This window comes from Strigops habroptila, chromosome 8, assembly GCF_004027225.2.
Source record: "Strigops habroptila isolate Jane chromosome 8, bStrHab1.2.pri, whole genome shotgun sequence".
NCBI lineage: Eukaryota > Metazoa > Chordata > Aves > Psittaciformes > Psittacidae > Strigops > Strigops habroptila.
In genome coordinates this window covers 2,200,750-2,222,673 of record NC_044284.2, presented here as the reverse complement: position 1 = coordinate 2,222,673, position 21,924 = coordinate 2,200,750, and the positions used below count along the sequence as shown (strand labels likewise).

The 21,924-nt window shown below is 39.6% G+C and overlaps 1 protein-coding gene across 7 annotated transcripts in view; it reads left to right on the top strand.

The window, feature by feature from the left end:
* PTBP2 (polypyrimidine tract binding protein 2) overlaps positions 1-17,079 on the top strand; it is a 46,552-nt gene extending 29,473 nt beyond the window's left edge. For 3 of the 7 annotated variants that reach the window (XM_030493825.1, XM_030493829.1, XM_030493830.1), the window contains 9 exons: positions 318-482; positions 561-671; positions 5,213-5,408; positions 12,227-12,381; positions 13,835-13,868; positions 14,335-14,427; positions 14,808-15,024; positions 15,127-15,204; positions 15,339-17,079. In XM_030493825.1, the coding sequence (XP_030349685.1) occupies positions 318-482; positions 561-671; positions 5,213-5,408; positions 12,227-12,381; positions 13,835-13,868; positions 14,335-14,427; positions 14,808-15,024; positions 15,127-15,204; positions 15,339-15,471 (1,182 nt within the window). In that variant the 3' untranslated portion in view covers positions 15,472-17,079. The remainder of the gene's footprint in view (positions 1-317; positions 483-560; positions 672-5,212; positions 5,409-12,226; positions 12,382-13,834; positions 13,869-14,334; positions 14,428-14,807; positions 15,025-15,126; positions 15,205-15,338) is intronic. The other 4 variants (XM_030493827.1, XM_030493831.1, XM_030493828.1 and 1 more) reach the window with 3 other exon arrangements.
* The last annotated feature ends 4,845 nt before the right edge of the window (positions 17,080-21,924 follow it).

Genomic DNA, 21,924 nt, shown 5'->3' with positions numbered 1-21,924 from the left:
AATAAAGAATCTTGAAACCTACAAAATCCTCACTTACTTCATCCTTACTAGTAGAAGTAGGATTGATTGACACTGGTGCCATTTGAAGCCCCTCTTTACTGTGACACAAGGGTTAATTGATGTTCTCATTTGTCTCTTCTCACAGAGTCGGACTGCATTGCACTTACATTGTGTTCTGTCTGTAGCTCTGAGGTTTAAATCAGTGGCCAGTTTTCTGTTTCGGGAGTTAACGATACGAATATCGCTAATTAATTTCTAGCTCTCATCTTGCAATATTAACCAAGCTGTCTTGTTGTCTTGTCTCTTTTGTTTTGAAGCGGGCCCAAGCTGTTCTTCAGGCAGTGACAGCTGTGCAGGCAACAAATGCTCCCATTAGTGGGACCACTGTTAGTGAGAGTGCAGTGACTCCAGCTCAGAGTCCAGTACTTAGAATAATCATTGACAATATGTACTATCCAGTAACCCTGGATGTTCTTCATCAGGTAAGCCCAATTTCTTTTGAACTCGAGCTCTCATTTGGGAGGAATTTGTGTGTAAAATTTTACCGTGTTTTTTGGCAGATATTCTCTAAATTTGGTGCTGTATTGAAGATAATCACATTCACAAAGAATAACCAGTTTCAAGCTTTACTGCAGTATGGTGATCCAGTAAATGCACAGCAAGCAAAACTAGTAAGTAGAGTTTTCTTTTAAGGCTGGAGACCTTCCTGTACTCTAAATGTTCGTAAAATGCTAATGTAACCTTCCCTGATGACTTTAGTACTTTGTGAATTCTTTGAGATGAAAAAATAGTTGGCAGGTATGATATTAATATTGCATAAAATCAGTGTTTGAAGATACTATGTTTAAGGATTCTATGTCTAAAGATTTGTATACATCTATAATTATGACCAAATATTTTAATAAGACTTCACATATATGCCAGAGTGCCTTGGTGCAGATGTCAACAAGCAGTAGAAATCTGTGTAGAAGTACTGTGATGTTGGTGCAGAATTAATTCACTCTAAGCAGGAAATTCTGTAAGATAGAATCACAGAATGGTTTGGGTTGGAAAGGACCTTAAGATCATCCAGTTCCAACCCCCTGCCATGGGCAGGGACACCTCACACTAGAGCAGGTTGCTCCAAGCCCCTGTGTCCAACCTGGCCTTGAACACTGCCAGGGATGGGGCAGCCACAGCTTCTCTGGGCACCCTGTGCCAGCGCCTCAGCACCCTCACAGGGGAGAGCTTCTGCCTTAGATCCAACCTGAACTTCCCCTGTTTCAGTTTGAACCCATCACCCCTTGTCCTGTCGCTCCAGTCCCTAATGTAGAGCGAATTATTGTTGGTAGATCCTTTCTTACCATCAAAACAAAGATGTGATTTGTGGATTGGATATAGATTTGTAAAAGTATTTAATTATAGTATCCTAAAAGAAATTACCTAGACTTCATTATAACCATAAATGCCCAGAACAGAGAGTGTATGGGATCAGACTCATGGGATCAGACTATGAAGCAGCTTTGGATGAGTGACAGGTGAGTGTTTTAATGGAGGCATCCCTCCCTGTGGCACGGGGTTGGAACTGGATGATCTTAAGGTTCTTTCCAACCCAAACCAGTCTGTGATTCTATGAAACTCTCCCATCCTGGGTAAGAAAGGCAAGAACAGGTAACTGGTTTTATTCATTATAACAGGAGAGAGCCTATGGATAAATTATGACAGAGCAACAGCACATAATCTACACCAGTTGTTTGGAATTAGTTGGATGAAATAATTGAATGAATCTGTGGCAACAGAAAAGTTGAACCAAAGGGGGAGGCTGGATTTTTTTTGTTATATTGATTTTCAAGAGCTAAAATGGAATCAGTTTATGTTTTCCAGCCTTCCCGTAGAGGCCGGATTTGTGGGAGGCTGATTCAAGTTGGTATGCTGGTTCGGTGTTGCTTGGCAGCACAGAAAGTTCTTACTGCCCATAGATGACAGAATAGCTGAGAACTTGAAGCAAAAGTGAAAAGCTTGCACCTCAGACTAAGTTGGCAATGAGTTTTTCTTAGTAGAGGAAAGAAAAAACAGGCTTAGTTTTCTGTTCTTGTAAGTAGATTATATCGAAATCAAGACCTTCACAGTGGAGGATGGTCATTTTTATCCTCATCACCAAATGAAATCACTGGTTATTGATTAAAAAAAATACTTTAAAAAGGTGGTCAAGACAGGAATCACAAAAGATAAAGAGGTTTTCAAAAACCAGAGAGGAAGTTTTCGTGCTGTTGAGAAGAGTAAAGTCAGCCAGAATAAAGTTACAGGAATAAAGATGATTTACAACTTGATTTACAATGATCTAATTTAAGATAATCTACTCCTGCAAAGCAGTGCGGAAATACTTGTGTATTTGGAGTATAATTTAAATTGGGGATATTCTTTTCAGAGATGAATAGTGTCAAATATTAGATGGTGTTTGAGTAGAGGAAGATGCAAGGATGTCGCTGTGAGATACAAGGTGGGATACGCCTTTCAGGTTTGAACTAGGTTTAAAATAGTGCAGAAAAGATCTTTAACCTACAATTGCTGCAGAAAGCAACTGAAGTCATTGAGGTTCCTATTTGAAATACTTTATAAACGGTTGCTCATGTGTTTGTTGCAGAATGTTGTAATTCAGGCTTGATTTGTGCTTGGGAAGTTATTTTGTCAGTAATATGTTAATGCTGCTTTTAAAGTGCCTTTCTAAAGCAAAATAGGACATTAAGTGATACATTTCTTTACCTTTTTTGAGTCTTAAATGTATTATCAGAAGATTTAATGGAAAGATGACGTCTGTACAATGGCCTGTAGTGATCTGAGAATGAATCAGTGTAATTCTAGGAATATATTATAAGGAAGTAACAGAATAACAAAGGATGAGGTATGAGAAAGTATGGAAGGAACCTAAGGATCTCCCTTGCTGTTGTTGACTTCTGACAAACTGATACTAGGTCATGGGTTACTGTATGTATTTGTTGCTCCAGTTCTTCATGTTTTGATTAGGGTAGCTGTTTACTACTGGTAGCTCATGGGTGAATGACTAAACTCATTGAGTAAGTGACTCCTGCAGGTACAGTCATTGTCAGAGTGATCTTGGAGCCCATCTTGGTGACAAATTGAAATGGTCTTCAGTTTATAGTTTCATATTTTAACCAATCTATACATAAATAGGCAAAATGCTAAGGGTAATACCCATTGCAAGTATTGAAGAATGCCAAACTAGAGGGAAGGTTTAATTTTCCTCCTATCCTCCCAAGCTAATAGAATAAAATAAGTACAGTTCTTAGGGTTGAGCTACTATGGTCGAACACAAAGTGCCACCAGAAGAAAAGTACTTAAAAAAGAGTCAGATGATAGGAAAAACCCTTCTGGTTTAAATATATCTGGAAATAGAGTAGAAACAAGAGGATGTGGTGGCCACAATTTCAGTTGCAGGAGTTCAAAATGAAAAGCATACTAAAAGAGGAAAGAAGTTTTCAATTTCTTTTCCATCAGTTGTTACTATAGAAGATAATGGGGAAATCAGAATGTGGCCTTAATGGAAATTGAAGACTTATTAGGGAAGTTGAAGAGCAATTTGGAAGGGCTGGAAGTACCAAGGAGAGATGCTATTCATTTGAAGGTTCTCAGAAGCCAGTGACACTGACAGGAATGTACAATACCAAGCCTCTGTGGGACCACTTTTGCTATCTGAATGAGCAAACAGTGGAGAATTGCACTGCTGCCTCACTTGCTGTATTGAGAAGCTCATTTCCTGTTGAGGTAGATGATGGCTGCACTAATTTGTGTTTCATCAGCACCCTCAGATTGGATTAGTACAGTAAAGGTGAAGGTGACAAAGCTCAGGTTCTGTGCAATGCAGCAGCCTAGCCATGGGTTGGAGAAGGTACTGAGTATGTGCAGTAGTAGAGCACTTTGAACTACTGTACTTCTAATGAAGCAAAAGGTGATGTCCTGTAGATGTCTGTATGCATGAGGAGATACTCTTAAGCATCAAAAATAGCTCATTTTCGTAGTAAATGGTCAATACCTTCAGCATAACCAGCAAACTTGAATATTTTTAAGTTTGAATAGCAGGAATCTGGAATCCTGTAGAAAAATATTGACAGTTACTAATGCCTCATCTCTGGAGGATTAACTGAGACGTGTATGTAGTGCATGGCAGTCATCTTGGCCCAACAGAGTTCGAAATGGAGAGTTTCTGTTCTAGTTGGCCTATAGGTGATTCAGAGTACCTCTACAGAGATTCTGCTGAGGTTTGACTCTACATTCAGGTTGTCTTCTTTCCTGTTGATGTGAGTGACAGCTTCAGGGTGCTCTGCACCGGTAGCAGTCTACAAAAGATCTCTGCTAGACTACATTGCCCTAACATCTGTAGTAGGAACTTCAGGTAGTCGTTGCTGGAGTGGAAAGCAAGGACACCTCCAGGTAAGATATTCAGCTTCAGGGCAGTTATCCGTGATTATTGCATTCAGGCTTTTCAGGCATCTTGAATCCTTAAGAGCCCAATTTGTGCTAGGAAATGGTAAGTTTATATCCCAGCATGATGTGCTGTAGTATGGAATATCCCTTTAGCTGCTTTGGGTCGGGTGTCTCGGCTGTGCTTCTTGTGCCCCTTCTCACTGGTAGAGCATGAGAGACTGAAAACACGAGTGTGTTACCAACATTATTCTCAGACTATTGGTATAACATTAGGTTAGCAGCTAAAGTTGTTTTTCTGTTAATTTTGTCACTAATTATATTGAAGGGGAGAAGGAAAACATGCAGGAACAATGTAAGTATTCTTGCCTATCAGGTGGTTGTCTAACATGGTATTTAAGTCTAGATTTTTTAGGGTTTTTTTCCCTCAGGTCAGCTTTCCATCTAAAAGAGCACTCGTGTCATTTTTGCTTTTCCTTTTTCCTTTGAGCAATTTATTTGGCATTATGTCTGTATTAAAGTTACACCGTGGAATGCAGGTGAATGAACTTATATTGAACAGACTTAACTTTTCAGTTGGACTGCATTGCCACTTTGGTGCATGAACAGCTTCTAGAGAAAAGAAGGAAACATCAGGCTTCCTGGAATCATGTTAAGAGAGGTTAATGAATACGTTTTAAGCTGAACTGGTTTTCAGATGGATGTATATGTATACACTGACCTTGTTTAAAACATAAATGTGCAACCAACCTGTATTGTGTCTTATTTTAAGTAACTTGACTCCCTTTTCCAGGCCTTAGATGGTCAAAATATTTATAATGCTTGCTGTACCCTACGGATTGATTTTTCCAAACTGGTGAATTTGAATGTCAAGTACAACAACGATAAAAGCAGGGACTACACTCGTCCTGATCTTCCATCTGGTGATGGACAGCCAGCGCTGGACCCAGCTATTGCTGCAGCATTTGCAAAGGAGACCTCTCTTCTAGGTATGATTCTTGCCTTGTTCTTTTGGATTGCAAAGTCACTTGATGGAAATGGCTGTTGGTTCTTCTTCTGACAATTAGAGATCTTAGGCTGTAGTAGTGTCCAAAGGCCCATTCAGTGTTCACTCTCTATTTTGAGCTGAATTGTAGTAACACAGTTACATTGTCTTTAGACATCTTGCAGAAATGAATGAGAGAATGCAGGGGAAAAGGAGAAATCCACAAAGTGGATGGAAAACTCAAGTTAGTTCTACTTTTGTTCCCAAATATGTCCTCCCCTCTCTCATATATTCCTGTCAGCCTCTCCTGGCCACGTTGCCCACCTTCCCACCCAAGTTTGTAAGAGACAACATGATTTGCATGTTTCATTCATGCTAATGCTTATTTGTAGTATCATATTATGAAAAGAACATTTTGTTGGTTTCCTTCAATGAGGGAAGATTATGCTCTCTGCTTAAAAAAAGAAAAGGAATCTGTAGTTTCACTTCTGGTGCTGTGGTACATGAGTACTAATGTCCTGTCAGGTTTCGAGTTCATCAGAAGTAGTAGGTGAAAGGCTCTGAGAAAGAGAGAGATAAATGTATTTTTGACTCTTAGCAAACTAATGAATGCATGCTTTGGGAGAGAGTTGTAATTTGTGGTTTTAATTTATCACAAGTTGTTGCCTAAGTTTCACTCCTACTTCTGTCAAGATGCTATTCTTCAAAATGGAATAGTACTCGGGCATAATCTGCTGACTTTTAGAAAACCTGATTTATTCTGTTGTGATCATTGTTCCTCCCACTTAGTCTTTTCTCATATTTTCTTCTTTCATCAATTCCCATTTTTCTTCTAAAGAAAACTTCAGAGCAACATAGATTTCATGCCTTGGTTTTGGTACAGGATGGGTCAGCTTGAAGTAAGTCTGAGCTAATGCAGCTCTTTGTGTTTAGAGAAGTTAGAAGGCACTTTGTGAATGCTGTGAGCCCAGGAAAAGGGTGAATATTGTAGTTAAGGCTACTGAACGCTGTGCTATATCTGCCCTTTTCTAAAATCAGATCACTTGAAGGATACATTTCCTATGGAGTTGTAAATTCCACATACTCCCACCTCCCACAAATTTTGGAATGCTCGACTTCACATCCTCCAGTCTGACTTGCAAAGCACTGTATCACTTCTAGCTACAGCAGGAGTTTGGGGAAGTAAAAATACTGTAAGAATCCAAAGTCTGAAGAACCCACTGCTGAAGTTTATTTCCTTGTTTTCTCTTTTAACTTCCTATTGTTTAAGTATTGAAATCTCTCTTTTCACGGGTTGATAGGGCAGGTGGATGAGTATTTGTAAGTGTGACACCATAGGGATGAGTGCTATAGAATTGCCCTGGAGGCAGTTAGTAATTCTTTGGTCAGCACGTAATAAGTAGAATTCAGACATGGGGCTACAGTCATATTAGCTTAAATGCACCTCTTTAAATGCACTGTTTTTCCAAGCAGCAGGAAAATCAAAGGTAGACGACATGAGTAAGTTGCAGTGGAGTCAGTCATGTTTATTTTGATGAGTAGTGCAGATACTATAATATGGTTGCTACATTACTTTCTCCCTCCATAAAAGCATTCATTGTTTGGAAAGAGACTTAAGGGAGCTGGATCCATTTTCTAACGCTGCTCATGGCCAGTTGGGTGAGCTTTGAGTTGTCAAAATGGGAATGGTGCTTGTTTGAATATGGAAAACATGGTTCTCAGTCTGGGCTCCTTACTGTGCAAAAAGGCACAAAATAGAAGTGACATAAATAAGAAAGGGCAAAGGATAGAAGAAACCCTCAAAAGCTTCAATGGACACTTGCGCCTGCAATTTATAGCTGCGTTTTTATTCAGAGACTCAAAAGGAGAAGGTTGAGAACACTCAGTTATAATATGGAGGTTGGCAAACTGCGATGTGTGAAATATGGCAGAATGATAGCAGTGACCTTCCTCCTGCTTCTTGCTTTGAATATTTTATTTCCTTTTATTTGCTTTAGAATTGCGAGCTCTGTAATGTCACTAACGATACCTTCAGAGGGTACTCAGTCAGTGTCTGCTCTGCCCTATTCACAGATGGCTCCCAAAGGGCATGTTTCTCCATGAAAGAGTGGAGCTCCGTTTTGAGCTTCGTGTGATGCTCTTCAGGTTCTTTTGCATGCTCAAAAAGAATACCCTAAATGGAACCTGTGGCATTCTTGTTAAAATCCTTGCTGTACCTGTGCTCTTATATGTATATAATGAGATCATTAACAGAAAATGTGGTGAGGACTCAGTTCTGGCTTTTGCTTATGTTATGCTATTATATGCTGGATAGTTGTACATTAGATGCTTTTTTTTGTTGGCTTTTTAACTCTCTGCTGTAATCTGTATGTCAGAAGTGAGGTTTAGGTTTAATACGATTTTGCAAGCTGAGTTTTAGTGACAGAATGTGGGTCTTGGTGTTTAAATCTGCATTAATACTAAACCATTACATATCTCTGTTTCCTTCTGGATGGAATTAACCCTTTGCTTCAGGAAATGGAACTTTATGATGCAGTGTAGGAACACTTACAGCTTCCAAAACTGTTACGCAGGGACTTGAAAAGAACTTACTATCTCCTCCAAACCCATTTAGGCTCAGCATAAGAAGCAGGCCATTAACAGGTACAAAAAGCTGGTGGTTCCTTGACATAAAGCCACAAAAAAGCTTCATACCAAGTCTAGGGATTAAATCCAGTTCTCAGTCACAGTTATGCACTCCTGCATTAAGATGACTACTCCTGGTGCCTATGGTTTTCACACAGAAGTTCATCATAGATTTTTAGTCTAGCTTTAATTTGCCTCTGATTAAACTGTCATTACTAATGTGCATTTCAGAAGTCATGCAAGAAGATGCACCAAATGGGAATAAATAATGTGACATGCTGTGTTTAAGCTTCCTTGAGGAAAAAGACCTCAGAAAGCTAGGAAAAAGATGTACAATAGTTGTATGTTTTCATTAATACCCAGAAAAAGCACAACCATGTTATCCGTAATTGTTCAAAGCCAAGATAAAGCTACTGACCAAGCTATGTGATACCATTTGATCACATTCACAAAGAAGCTAACGTGGTAAAGTAGTTTCAAATAAGTCCTCAAATCTAGTTGCGTGCTAACTAGTAATCATAAACCAAGTTGTTCTTGTATTTATTTATTAACTATTTTTGACTTGCTTAAATCAGAATGGCAAATCAGAGAACAAGAACGGAGTTTGCTGTAGGTTTGTAATTTGTCTGACCTTTCCAAGAAATGAGGTCTCTGTGCTATAGGATCAGTTAGAAACGTTATCCATGGTCCTAGCCCACATGCATCGTTACTCATTCGTCTACTACATCCTCAGCTGTGATAAAATAGTGTCAGAAATCTTCGAGACTGAGAATTGGACATCTTTTCAATGAGTCTTTTAAAAGAGGGAGAAACTAGAACGGGCTGGTTTCCAAAAAGTTAGGAAATCTGACAGAAAAAACCTGTGAATAAACAGCAACTGTATTATGCTGAACTGCAACAAACAAAAAAGATTATCGTAAGAATGGCTCAAGGTTTTAACTACTAATATGTAATAATACTTAGATATCTAAATTGGAGTTAGATATTACAGCTGGAAATAGGTTGCTGTGGTTAGCGCTCCCATTGGTTTATCCCTTGCTGTCATTGCTGGCTTGCTTTCTGGGTGCTTTCCACTAATGCCCCTTCTTAAGATTCTTATTAAATTATCTATTTCAAAGAATAACAATTGTGTGAATGGTGTTGAATTAATCTTTGTCAGCTTTCTTCTGCTCAGCTGTGGAAAGAGCCATAAAGACTTCACTAGTCATCTTCAGATTCATTTATTCCTATAAATGCTGGACTGGCTGAAAGCTTCTAAAGTTAGGGAAAGGTGCATACACACACTGGAAGATTGGAAGTGCTCTGCTATTTTGTCATTTTCTAATACCTAAATGATTGCTGTTGACCTGGTGTAAAATAAGCTGTTTCCCTTCAGGTGGACATCTGTCACTCCTTACTGTCATTCTTCACATTTCTGTCTGCGTGACCTCCACAGGAGCTGAGTGTAACTGAACGTGACAGTCAGCATATACAATACAAAGCACTCAAAAGGACATTTCCAAAACGATTTTTTTAGAGCAGAACTGGATTGTTATAAAATTGTTTGAGGGCTTTAATTTGACATTCACAGGTTTCCCTGTGTATTACAATCTGATTTGGGGAATAAACTTCCAGTTCAGTGTTCAAGGCCAGATTGGATGGGGCATTGAGCAACCTGGTCTAGTACAGGGGTACTTTATTTAACTGCATCCTTTAGTAATTGTTTTTTTGTAAAAGTAACGCTATATTCTTCAGCTTTAGCCCAAGAGCAAAACATGCATCATATTTATGTTATATTTTTATGTTGCTATTAATATACGTTAAGTATATAGTATTACACTTTGACACCAAGTACATTTTGAGAAACAAAACTGCGTAACAGTGGTCCATCTAATTTCATATCCTGTCTCTTGACTCTTAGCATTACTTCTGCCTTCTCTGCTGGAGGACCTAGCACAGCCCTCGTAGTGGATGCTCACACAGTAGTATACCTGGGAGGAGTGCTTTCCTCCCCAGAGGGTGCTCAGGCATTGGAACAGGCTGCCCAGGGCAGTGCTGGAGTCACCGGCCCTGCAAGCATTCACACACTGTGTAGCCGAGGCCCTCAGTGCCATGGGTTAGTGGTGGCCTTGGCAGTGGTGGGCAATGGTTGGACTGGATGAGCTTTAAAGGTCTTTCAAACCGAGTGGATTTTGTGATGCAGATTATATGTTACTTTATTGCCCATTTAATATAACTGGCTGTTGTTTACATAGACCATCTAATACGGTCTCAAATCTGCTGAGTTTTTATAGGATGGAAGGGAGCAAGAGAAGATAATGGACTTTTGTTCCTTTTAGGTATTCCAGTCAGTCCCACAAATACCACATCTAATGCAATAAAAGATGGTGTTTGTTGCCTTTGATTCAGGGAGATTTTCCCTTTCTCTTGTCGCGTGAGAGATGAGTGGGATTGTCATTACTGATAACTTTCTATTCCTCTGGTTCGACCCCTGCATACTAACAATTTTGAATCTTCTAAACTTTATTAGAAGACATTCTGTATCTTTAATTTCCCTTCTTAGAACACTTAGTAGTGGGGTTTTTTTGTATGTGCCTTGACAGGAAATAACCACAAAATACTTTCCAATGCTTGATCAGTAAGTAAGCACTATTACAGAGTAGTGATGGATGTCCTGTTCCCTTTGAGGGGGCATTTGTGCAACCCTTTTCACGAACAGATTGGACTGACGATGGAAATCTTGCCTAAATTGTAACCTTGCTCACTGCTCCCCTTCTGCGCCCGTGGATGTTCTGAGAATATGATTGCACTAAAAGACAGTAAAATACTCAACTTAGATTTCTTCTTTTACATATTTTGTTAAGCCAGTGTCTTTTTTACTGAACTCTGTAAAATGTGCAAATAAAATGTGGATCAAATACTATAAAAGCTGTTCCTGTATAAACTATAGATGAGGCATATAGGTGACAAGAACCTTCCACTGATCCTAGGAGTAGCACAGTCGCCTAGTACCCCAGTGACTTGACCAGGCAAAACCGTCAGCTCCCTACACAATCCATGTTTCCTTGGAAGAGGGAAACTAAAAGCACAGCTGAAGGTTTAGCCTAAGGGTAACGTGCTTCTTCAGGGAATTGGATTACAGAAGCCACAAAGTATAATCAGTGGTGCTGCCTAGAATCTTGAATTGAGAACGTTGCCTCCTCACCTCAGTTATGCAGAGGTTCTGAGAGACATGTAGGCCTTTTCATAGGACCAGCTCCAGTGTTACAGATTGAGTTTGAAGCATCAAGTTGAAGTGAGGTGTCCCTGCCCATGGCAGGGGGTTGGAACTGGATGATCTTAAGGTCCTTTCCAACCCTAACCAGTCTAGGATTCTATGAGGAATGCCTTTCAAAGGGTGATGGAAAATAAGGATGTAATGATGCAGAGAGCACAATTAGCGTTTACTCTTACTGATTTGTCAATATTTACTTTAGACCATTGTGATAACTAGAAACTTTAAGCATTTTAGAGTACAGGCTGAATACATTTTAGAGTATGAAGACAGGCTGAGAACATTGGGGCTGTTCAGCTTGGAGAAGAGAAGCTGCGTGGAGACCTCAGAGCAGCTTCCAGTGTCTGAAGGGGGCTACAAGGATGCTGGAGAGGGACTCTTCATCAGAGACTGTAGTGATAGGACAAGGGGTGATGGTTTCAACTGAACCAGGGGAAGTTCAGGTTAGATCTAAGGCAGAAGCTCTTCCCTGTGAGGGTGCTGAGGCGCTGGCACAGGGTGCCCAGAGAAGCTGTGGCTGCCCCATCCCTGGCAGTGTTCAAGGCCAGGTTGGACACAGGGGCTTGGAGCAACCTGCTCTAGTGTGAGGTGTCCCTGCCTGTGGCAGGGGGTTGGAACTGGATGATCTTTAAGGTCCTTTCCAACCCAAACCATTCTGTGATTCTATACAGGAGAAACAGTTCTGGTACATAGAATGTTTGTTTGAAAAGAAAGTACTTTTTATACCTCCTCAATTCTTTGAAGACTTGATCTGAATAAGAAAGAATTTTCACTTTGCTTCTTGCTGTGAATTTAGCAACCCCTTCCTCAAGCCTTTGGAGGACGTTGACAGCGAATGGTCTGCTGAGTAGAGTGTTGTCTGCAGCACGTGTGCTGATAGAGGGACTTTTCTATACAAAATGACTTGTGTGTGTTTCGTAAAATATGCTTTATTTTAAAATTAGGGCTTCCTGTTGCAGCTGTTCCAGGAGCTCTGAGTCCTTTGGCTATTCCCAATGCTGCTGCTGCAGCTGCAGCTGCTGCTGCCGGCCGGGTGGGAATGCCTGGAGTTTCCGCTGGTGGCAATACAGTTCTCCTGGTTAGCAATTTAAATGAAGAGGTCAGTGAAACCACTTTACTACTTCTTTTGCCCTCTTTAGTCACCCTTCATTTGTCCCTGTTTTATGATTTCTTTGCATTTGGCCTCTTACATTTGGGTTTTAAGCTCAAAAGTATTTTTGCTGGTTTTCTTTAGTAATCCCCTCCCCAAGTTAATTTGAAAGCCCTTCTTTTGTTTTTCCAGGTAGCTAACAACTTAAAATGTCCTTTGATAGTCGGCTACCTATTTTTTCTAAGAACAATGTGGTAACTACTGCATGTTTGACCTTGGAATTGAAAGCTCTTCTTTTTTACACCTCTGCTTTCTTTTGCAATTATAATCCCCTAAACTCGATTTTTCTGTTTCGTTTCTCTTAATGGTTTGCTGTTCCATTCCATGCTTGGAGCTCACCTTTGAAGGTCTTTAATTTATGTGAACTACTCTAACACGTTTTTCTTTGAAGGTTCTCCCAAAGATCTTGACGGGCCACTCTTCCAGTCTCTCTTAGTAATTGTTTCCTTTGCAGTAACTCGTTTGTCTTTAAAAAAATAACAATAAGACGAAAAAACTGGTGGCAAAGCATTTTCACCTTAACTGTATCTTTCTTGCTAACTCTGAAATCTCCAGGGGTTTGATTTAGTTTTGCATTTTGACTGTCCTTTTACATTTCTTTTGATGGCTGTGAAAGCTGGTATGAAATGTGGGAAGTTTGTATCAGTCTAGCTGTTCCATTTTTAACTGGCCTCTGTCACTGTAAATCATGAAGTTTTTTTTATCATCTGGTGCTATTTTGTCATCCAGTCTTGCATGTGAAGATGTTTTTGGTCAGAGTGCCGTTTGGAAAGAGGTTTTGCCTGCATTTCATAGCCAGCCATGCTTACGCAGTTCAAGTTCCAAGTTGAAAAGTTCTATTGCATGCTCTTTTTATTTATTTTCATGTTGAGATGAAATGCTGTAGTTGACTCTTGATATGAATGTACTTTACCCATATTTGTCTTGGGTGACTACATTTTACTCAGTTTTTCTTGTACAGTACATAAACCAACCATTTTCTGACCAAATTCCTGCATTTCCTATGTACTGACCTATATTTTATTTTGTTTTTGTTCCCCACTTCCTTATTTTTTTTCTTCTGCATTGCTGTATCCCCTTCCCCATTTCATCCTTTTCCCTTTGTGTTCAACTTCCCTTTTCCTTGTCTTTCCCCCAACTCCCATCCCCTTCCCTGTCTTACCCTTCTCCTCGTCTTTTGTCTCCATTCCCTGTCTTCATTCCCTATGTTCATGCTTCTGTGCTTGAACAAAATGTTCCTCGGACCAACTTGCCCCAATTAACCGCCTTGAAACCATGATCCATGACCACCTCACCATTCTGCGGGAACCACCCTTCGTTATGGATGATCTGTTCATCTCCGCTCTTCCTCGACTCTTCTCTCTTCTTGTCTTACGCTGCTTGCTCTTCTCTCCTTCTAAAGATGGTTACGCCCCAAAGTCTGTTTACCCTCTTCGGTATGTTATTGTTAGCACTATACTTTTATTATTGGTTTGATTTTTGGTTTCTTGTTTGGTTGGTTTTCTATTTTTTTTTTGTTTCACCTTAATTCTTATTTGTAGCTAGCACTTTGGCTTAAAGTTGAATAGTAAATCTTTTGGCTATTTTTCTTTTGCTGTTGAAAACTCTCCATAGAACACAGATTGATTGATTTATTTATTTTCTTTTAATGCATGCTAATATATTTTGCATGGTCTTTAATTTAATATCATTCGCATAGCTTTGAGGGTTTATCAGAAATGATTCTTTTCAAAAGTCACTATTCAGAAATCTTTATCTCCTTTATTCATTTGTGAGAGCGTTGAGTTTGAGCGAGTGATCTCGTTGCTGTCTGAATGTTCCATTGATATGTCAAAATGTATTACTTAGGTGACTGGCTTTAAAATGAACTTTTTCTTTTGGGTTACCTTTGACTTTGAAAAGGTGTTTATGGTGATGTGCAGCGTGTGAAGATTTTATACAATAAGAAAGATAGTGCTCTTATACAGATGGCTGATGGAAACCAGTCACAGCTGGGTAAGATTAGTTTTCCATTTCTATTCCCGTTAGTCTTAAGTGCTTGAAATGAACACTGTGTAAAATGAGGTGAACTGAGCATGTTCACATTTGTCAGTTTGTCTTGTATCCTGGTTATCCCCAAAATCCAGAGTCTTACTGCATGCACTTGTATTCCAGAAGGTCTGCACAATAGCCTAAATGAATTCAACAGCTTAATCGCATGTGATGGTCTTTAAGTAAAATGAAATATTCATGCAGATTCTGCAGAGCTGGAATCGATTCCTGCCTTTTAGCTCATTGACCCTTTGATTTGCTTGGGTGGTGGTCTCGGTTGCTTGGGCGAGGTACCACAAGCTGTTGTAAAGTCACACTGAACTGAGTAAACCTGTCTTTTTCAGCCATGAGCCATCTTAATGGACAAAAAATGTACGGCAAGATTATTCGGGTTACCCTTTCTAAACATCAGACAGTACAACTACCTCGAGAGGGACTTGATGACCAAGGGCTGACAAAGGATTTTGGTAATTCACCTCTGCATCGCTTCAAGAAACCTGGTTCAAAAAACTTCCAAAATATATTCCCTCCTTCTGCAACACTTCATCTGTCCAATATTCCGTAAGTGTTGGCTCTCAGTCAGCCAGTTGTGTTAATGTGAACCACAACACACCGAACTGACTAAGAATCTCTTCCTTATGCTCGTTTCCTTTCTGTCTGTAGACCCTCGGTAGCAGAAGAGGATCTACGCACATTGTTTGCTAACACTGGAGGCACTGTGAAAGCGTTTAAATTCTTTCAGTAAGTAACTTTCCTGTACGTAGCTCTACCAAAAGACCATCTAAGCGTGTTCTTGCAGCGTGCCTTAAGAAAAAGCAAACATTAGGAGAAGCTCCTGTTGTGTTCGAGTTCCTAATGCCGTTATTTTGTTTCAGAAGAGATCACAAGATGGCACTTCTTCAGATGTCAACAGTAGAAGAAGCTATTCAAGCTTTGATTGATCTTCACAATTACAATCTGGGAGAAAATCACCATCTGAGAGTTTCCTTCTCGAAGTCAACCATTTAAAAAGGCAGATTGGAAAAGGAGGGTGTCTTGCATTGTTTGGTGTTGTCACCTATTGACTGTTCAGGAAAGTGGGGACCAGAGTTTGTCTTCTCTTGTTTTTAGGGGTTTTTTTAATTATTTTCTTCTCATGCTGTTATCATTCCTTGATTGTTTTAAAAACTTAAACCCTTCAAAGCAGTGATACTAACTGCTGGTGTTCAGCTGTTGTTGATAAACCATCTTTTTGTTGAAAAGATTTCAAGTTAATACCACAGGTTTTCAACTTAGTTGACGTACGTGCCTTAAAAAAGGAGAACTAGTACTGCTGGAATTGCATAACTAGTGAAAAAGCAAATTTGGTTGTCTGGGGCACATTGTTACATGACGATTTTAATATGTTTTGGCAGGGGTGTGTAAAAAGGTTAAGCTTTTGTTTCTCCTGCTTGATAGATTTCTTTTATCTGCTGGCTTGTCACTTAGTTTTCTTTTTAATCGGATAAGATGCATTAGGCTGAAAGAGTAAAAAGGACGTTATTTGATTTGCTACTTTTTTGCTTTGTGCTCATTTGTTTGGAAAAGGCCTTTAGTATTTCATCGTTCTGGTCTAGATTCAGTTCTGAATGTAGGCATTAGTTAAAATTAACAAGGTACGGAATATTAATTTCTTCAAAGGACAAAAAGTGACTTCTGTGACTTTGAGCCCTGCGTGAAAAGCATTGTGGGATCTTAACCTTTTTGTACACACTCTTGTGGGATGTATCATATAAATGTCAGCACTAAGTAATGTCTTGTTTGTGGCTGAATATTTTTCGTAGATGTTTTTTGAAGTTGACATGACTTACGTGCATTTCAATATATATTGCCATCTTTAGTTTGTAATTAAGATATGGAATATGGTTGTGGATTTCTGAGCATGTACAGACTGGTCAAGCTAGTTCAGGAAATGGTGCATGTATTTTTTCAATGAAGAAGAAAGTTTGCTGCAGAAGCTGGCAGGAAATTTTGGGGCAGTTTCCTCAAACTGACAAACCAGGTGGGACCAAAGTTTATGTGCCTTTAGTCTTAATTTACCTTGCATTGTAATATTCAGTTTTAATAAATCTCTTCAAACTATTTTGTATTTAGAAATTGATCTGACTTTACTATAAACATGGCTCAGAATCTACAGATCCAGTTCATTTGAAAGCAGTTCTCTGTCAGGCTGAACTGTTACCTTGATTCTGTTTCAATGACCAATGCTTTTTGAAATTGATGTACTTAGTTTCAAGATCCATAGATTCTGTTATCTATGTAGAGAGAGAAAAAAAAAAACAAATGGTCATGTATATTTTCTATTAGTTGAGTTTTTACATCTTTAGAATTGTAAAATTCAGTCTAGTTTGAAAGTGGCACAATTAAAAATTAATTTTCTAACAAAGTTGGGAGGTTTGACGGTGGTTTAATTTCATTTTGTGTGTACTCTGCTTACCTCTGTAGCATGCTCAATAAACACTTCTGTAGCTCTGTATTCACCTTTTCTGTCTTTCTCTGCTGCTTTCTCTCTCTCCTCTTCTTTGTTTTTCACTTCTACTGTGCTTCTAAATTCATGTTTATTCTCTGCCAGGGTGGGAAAAGCATAATACTCCAAAATACAATTTACGGCATTTTACCAAAATCTGATGCTGTGAAAAATACCAGCTCTTTATTTTCACAAAGATAGTGACCCCTTTGCAGGCATATGTGCATATGAAACATTTCCCACCCTGTTGTAACTTACTGCTTTAAAGACATAACTTTTATTGTAGTTCGTTAGCTCTCTCTTTCTATCTTTTTAGTTTTGAAGCAGATTTATGCACTAATAGATCTCTCAGGTTTGCCATGCTCTCTTGCTGCAGTTTCATCTCTCATTTTTTTTGTGTCTGCTAAAGGTTTTCTACTAATCATACAATATACTCATGGGCTACACTTACAAAGTTGGGCTTTTTTTTTTTCATGCTAGATTAGTGGACCATACATATTTCAGACCAGGATATTTCACCTCATCGGAGACATGGGTTCAAATTGAATGTAAAAACAGTTGGGATACTTTAATAGTGTTTCTTCATATTACTTTGAACTGATTGTTGTGGGGTTTTTTTCCCCCCTCGATTAGCAATAGGATGAAAACTTTTACAGAGTCTTCTTTTAAGAGTAACTGTATGATCCCAAAGCATTACATTGGTAAAAGGTGTCAGTGTTCAATTCAAAGCATATTGCTGTCACTTCTCCAGTGCGACTACTGTAGATTTATTGATGTCAGATTTCTTTGTGACCTAATGCCTGTTCTTTGGGTTGGCTTTCAAATCAATAGCTATCAGCTTTTTAAAGGTCACGGTACAACATAGGGGGCTTGCATTAGTCTTCACCACATAAAATAAAATACATTTATCAGAAATACACCAAAGATACGACTTAAGGTATATTGCAGTGATCACCCAGTCTGAAATGCCAGTAGAATCAGATTCCATCCATACCTGAAACATACGAATCGACATCTTTTTACAACTCATGCACCCAAACACGTTGATGTGATTATCTCCCAGTTGACTCGATCAGTAGCTAAGGGTCTGATAGAGCTGATCTTTTCAATTTTCCATCTATACGATATGATTTCCCATGTTTTTAAAAGTAAAAATGCGTCTCACTTCCTTTGGCATATCAGAACGTGCCTGCATGTTTCCACTAGAAATGTGAATCTCTTGCCAGGCTTATTTCCTTCAGAAGAAGTTTCTATACTTCTCTCATTTTGAAGAGTTCTGTGGCAAAAACCTCAAGGGAAAGAATATATATTGAATTTGATTTTTATTTTTTTTAATCAATTCAGGAACTTTTATTAGGAGGTTATATTTGTATCAGCCGAAATTAAAAGCAATGATAGTCATAATTGTCATGAAAGCATTTTTCATTAACTCGGTGAAGAAAAATCACTGCTGCTGTATTGATACATAGTCTTTAAAGTGGGATCTCTTCAGAATACACAGGTTTCATATCCTAAACTCGAACTTTTCCAAACCTTGTTTTTCTTGAGACGGGACTGCATTTTGTATAGTAATTTGTACCTTTTTGTTGTTATCAAATGTAAATAAGTTTCTGTATTTTTAGCTCTTGGGAATGTGAAAATGCAAAGCATCATTTTTATTAAAATTTTACTACAAATAAGGTTCCTTAGACTAGATTTTTCTCTGCTGGAGCAATGACATCACTTGGGAAAGTCCAAAAGTGATTCTTCAATCAGGTAACGTCCACTGGCAAATACAATATAGAACTGAAGTAAACCAGAGCCATTCTGACTAAAAATAGGGGCAAAACTTCAAATTTAAGTGAATGCACTTGAAAAGATTTCTTGTGTGTTGTTATTTCACGTGTTACTAGAAGACACCTTTGCCCTGCAGGAATAACAGCTCCTGTGACTAGTTGTGAATTGCCATTTTGGATGTTTTACATTAATTTTCAGTTCTGTAACAAGCCATCTTACGAAAGAAAATCCCTTTGATTCATTGTGAGTGTCCTTGTGCTTATTGTAGTGTTTTACAGCATGACAGCACCCATCAGGCATTTATCTGCACTATTTAAGGCCTTAAATTTCATACCCTGGTTTACTCTAGCTAATAGATCTAATTTTATGCTTAGATAGTAAGTAGTTCTGTTGAAACACTAGAAAAAGGGTGAGAATTGTGTCTTTCTCTGCAAACAGGTATATAAATCCACTCGTCCACCTCACGAAGTAGTGTTCCCACTATGAAATGTTTTACAGTGAGCAAGGCTTCTTAAAAAGAGTTCATTGTGTTAGTTAGGGATAAGGCTGAAGCCTGGATCTGTTAGACCTTACTCCATTCCAGAGTGAGCAAACCTCAAGTTCAGAGTTTTGCTGAGGTGACCAAGTTTTCCTTTAAATAATTACGCCAAACATCCCATCTCCTGTAGTCCTCTGTGTCGGAAGGGCTATGGGAAGTTGGGAATGTGGTCAAGATTCAAAGATAGGCTTTCCCAGGTCGTACAACACATGCAATATTTCTTACCTTCCTCATCTACACAGAGGACAAGGAGAGAGACCCGATTTTTCTGGGACAGTGGGATTTAGCATCCTATCTTCTATTTAATGGGCCTTGGGAGAGTTGATCAGTGGACTGCAGTCATCTAACTGTAAAGAATGATCATCTATTTTAAGTTAATCCATAATTACCTTGCTAGAGCCAGTAACAAAAGTTCCTGCCTTGCTGAGGACTCCCACCACACAATAATGAGGCCTCCAAGAATTTCTTTAACTTGTTTATTGTTTTTCTTTCAATGTAAAAACTCATTTGGAATGACCTAATCTGAGTCTTTGGAGCTTTGCAATCTCTACAGTGCACCTACACGCGCACACATGCGCGTGTGTGTTTGGGCTCTTCAGAATGGTTAACAAAAGGAGATGGGTGAGTTCCTGCTTCACCTTAAAAATGCCATTTTTACTGCATGATGTTGCCGGTTTTTGAGTTTACTGAACTTTCACACATCGACCAACTGCATTTGGAAGATTTCTCTTGCTTTGTTTCCCCCCTTCAGCGTGTACAGCATGGGATGTATCCTTTCTTGTCGAGTTCTGCACGCAGGCAGCAAAGGCAAAGCAAAGAACTTGATCTCTTCCTCTGGAAAATGGGAATTAAATGTGGATTGGCTTAAATACCTCAAAAATAATAATAATAAACCCCCCGGCTCAAAATAGCACTGCTATTATTGAAGAGTTCTGCATGTTTTATGAGTTTCAGCCCAGTTTCACAGGGAAATGAGACATGCCTAATTGCACTGTCTCCATGTGAAGGTCCTGTCCCCAGATAACCCCTGTCTCCTCCCTGTCAGTCCTGCTACCCTTTGGCTGGGTTCCTGTCAGAGAGGGGATGAAGGGCTCACATCCTAAGGTGTTGCTATTTCTATGCTCATGATTAGTTGGCTTGCTAGGTCAGTCCTTCAGTGCTGAAGGGGAAGGGAAAGGGAAGGAATAATTCTGCCGCCTTCTCTTTTGTTTTGGCAGGAATTCTTGAAGGAGCATGCACATAGTTCTCTAACAGGCAGAAAGAAGCTTGTGAGGTAGCAAACGTGGTGGGGCCTGGGGGATGCTGGGTGCAGAACTCAAGAAATCAGAGGGATGTTTTGCAGCAGGAGCAGTATTGGAGCATTGACGGAGTTTCTGTAGGTTTCTGTAAGGTGTTTTCATGCATAAATAGCCCTGTTGGTAAGGGGAGAGTGATTGATTGAATCATTTGGGGAGGGTGGGTGTTATTTTACAAACCAGTCGGGTCAATATCAGCTCATGAGGTAAATGTTTTCACTTCTGCTCAACAGGTACAGAGGTGTCAGAGCTTAGGAATTGCATGCAGGCTGATGTGGAAGCTGGGTTTCCCAGGATGGGTACTGATCATCCCTGGAAGCCAGAGACTGAAAGCTTGAAGCCTCTAGCCCTAGGACAGGCTACATGTCAGGGTAGTTTAGGGTGGTTGACACTGATGGCTTTCAGGCATTGGAACAGGCTGCCCAGGGCAGTGCTGGAGTCACCGTCCCTGCAAGTGTTCACACACCGTGTAGACGAGCCCCTCAGTGCCATGGGTTAGTGCTGGGCAATGGTTGGACTTGATGCGTTTAAAGGTCTTTCCAACCTGGTTGATTCTATGACAAAGCGAGCTAGTGGGATCTAGTAAGAGATTTGCTAGAGGAGTCACAAGTGACACGTTGGCACTGTCATTTTTTGATGAAAAATGTCCACTGTAAGATCTCTGACCATGCGTATTCCATGGAATGCTTCAGCATCCTTCGGGCGGACCCCATCCCCTTTAGTTCCTTAATGCCCTGGGCTTACCTCTCGCAGCATCAGCATCCTTCCAAAATGATGCTGGACTATGTTCTTTGCTGAAGCAAGAGATGTTTCTTGGCAGCTGCACCTGAGAAGCACCAGTGATTTGCTGCATGTGGTGGGACATCAGCCTTGCTGCTGCTTTAGAACAGTGACAATCCTCAGCTAGTAAACACCCACAGCACTGTGCCAATAGCATGCTGTGCTTCATGTCTGAACATTAACCTAAAGGTATTGCCTTCAAGATAATTTGGATACATATTTTGTGAACAAGGGTTGTGTTTCAAAGTAGGCGGGAGAAGGGGGCTTTTTCCTTTTCCTGTTGATGTTTATAGAAAATAAACCAGAAGTCACCTTATTTCCCAGTTTTTGAGCAAATTCTGGGACATGCACGTAGTTCTCTGGCAGACCTTAACCTTTCTCTGGTAAATGTTAACCACTGTAGTCACTTCTTTGGTATGCTATGTTAGACCTCAGGAAAAAGAATTATGTTCTTGACCTAAACGTCTTGGAGCGATTTCAGTCCACTTGGGTTTTTAGAAAGGTGATATTTTCAAACTCCTCTTTTATATGTAGCTGGACATCATCTTTGGAGTGTAGTTACTTCAGAGTACATGGCTGGTAGTAGA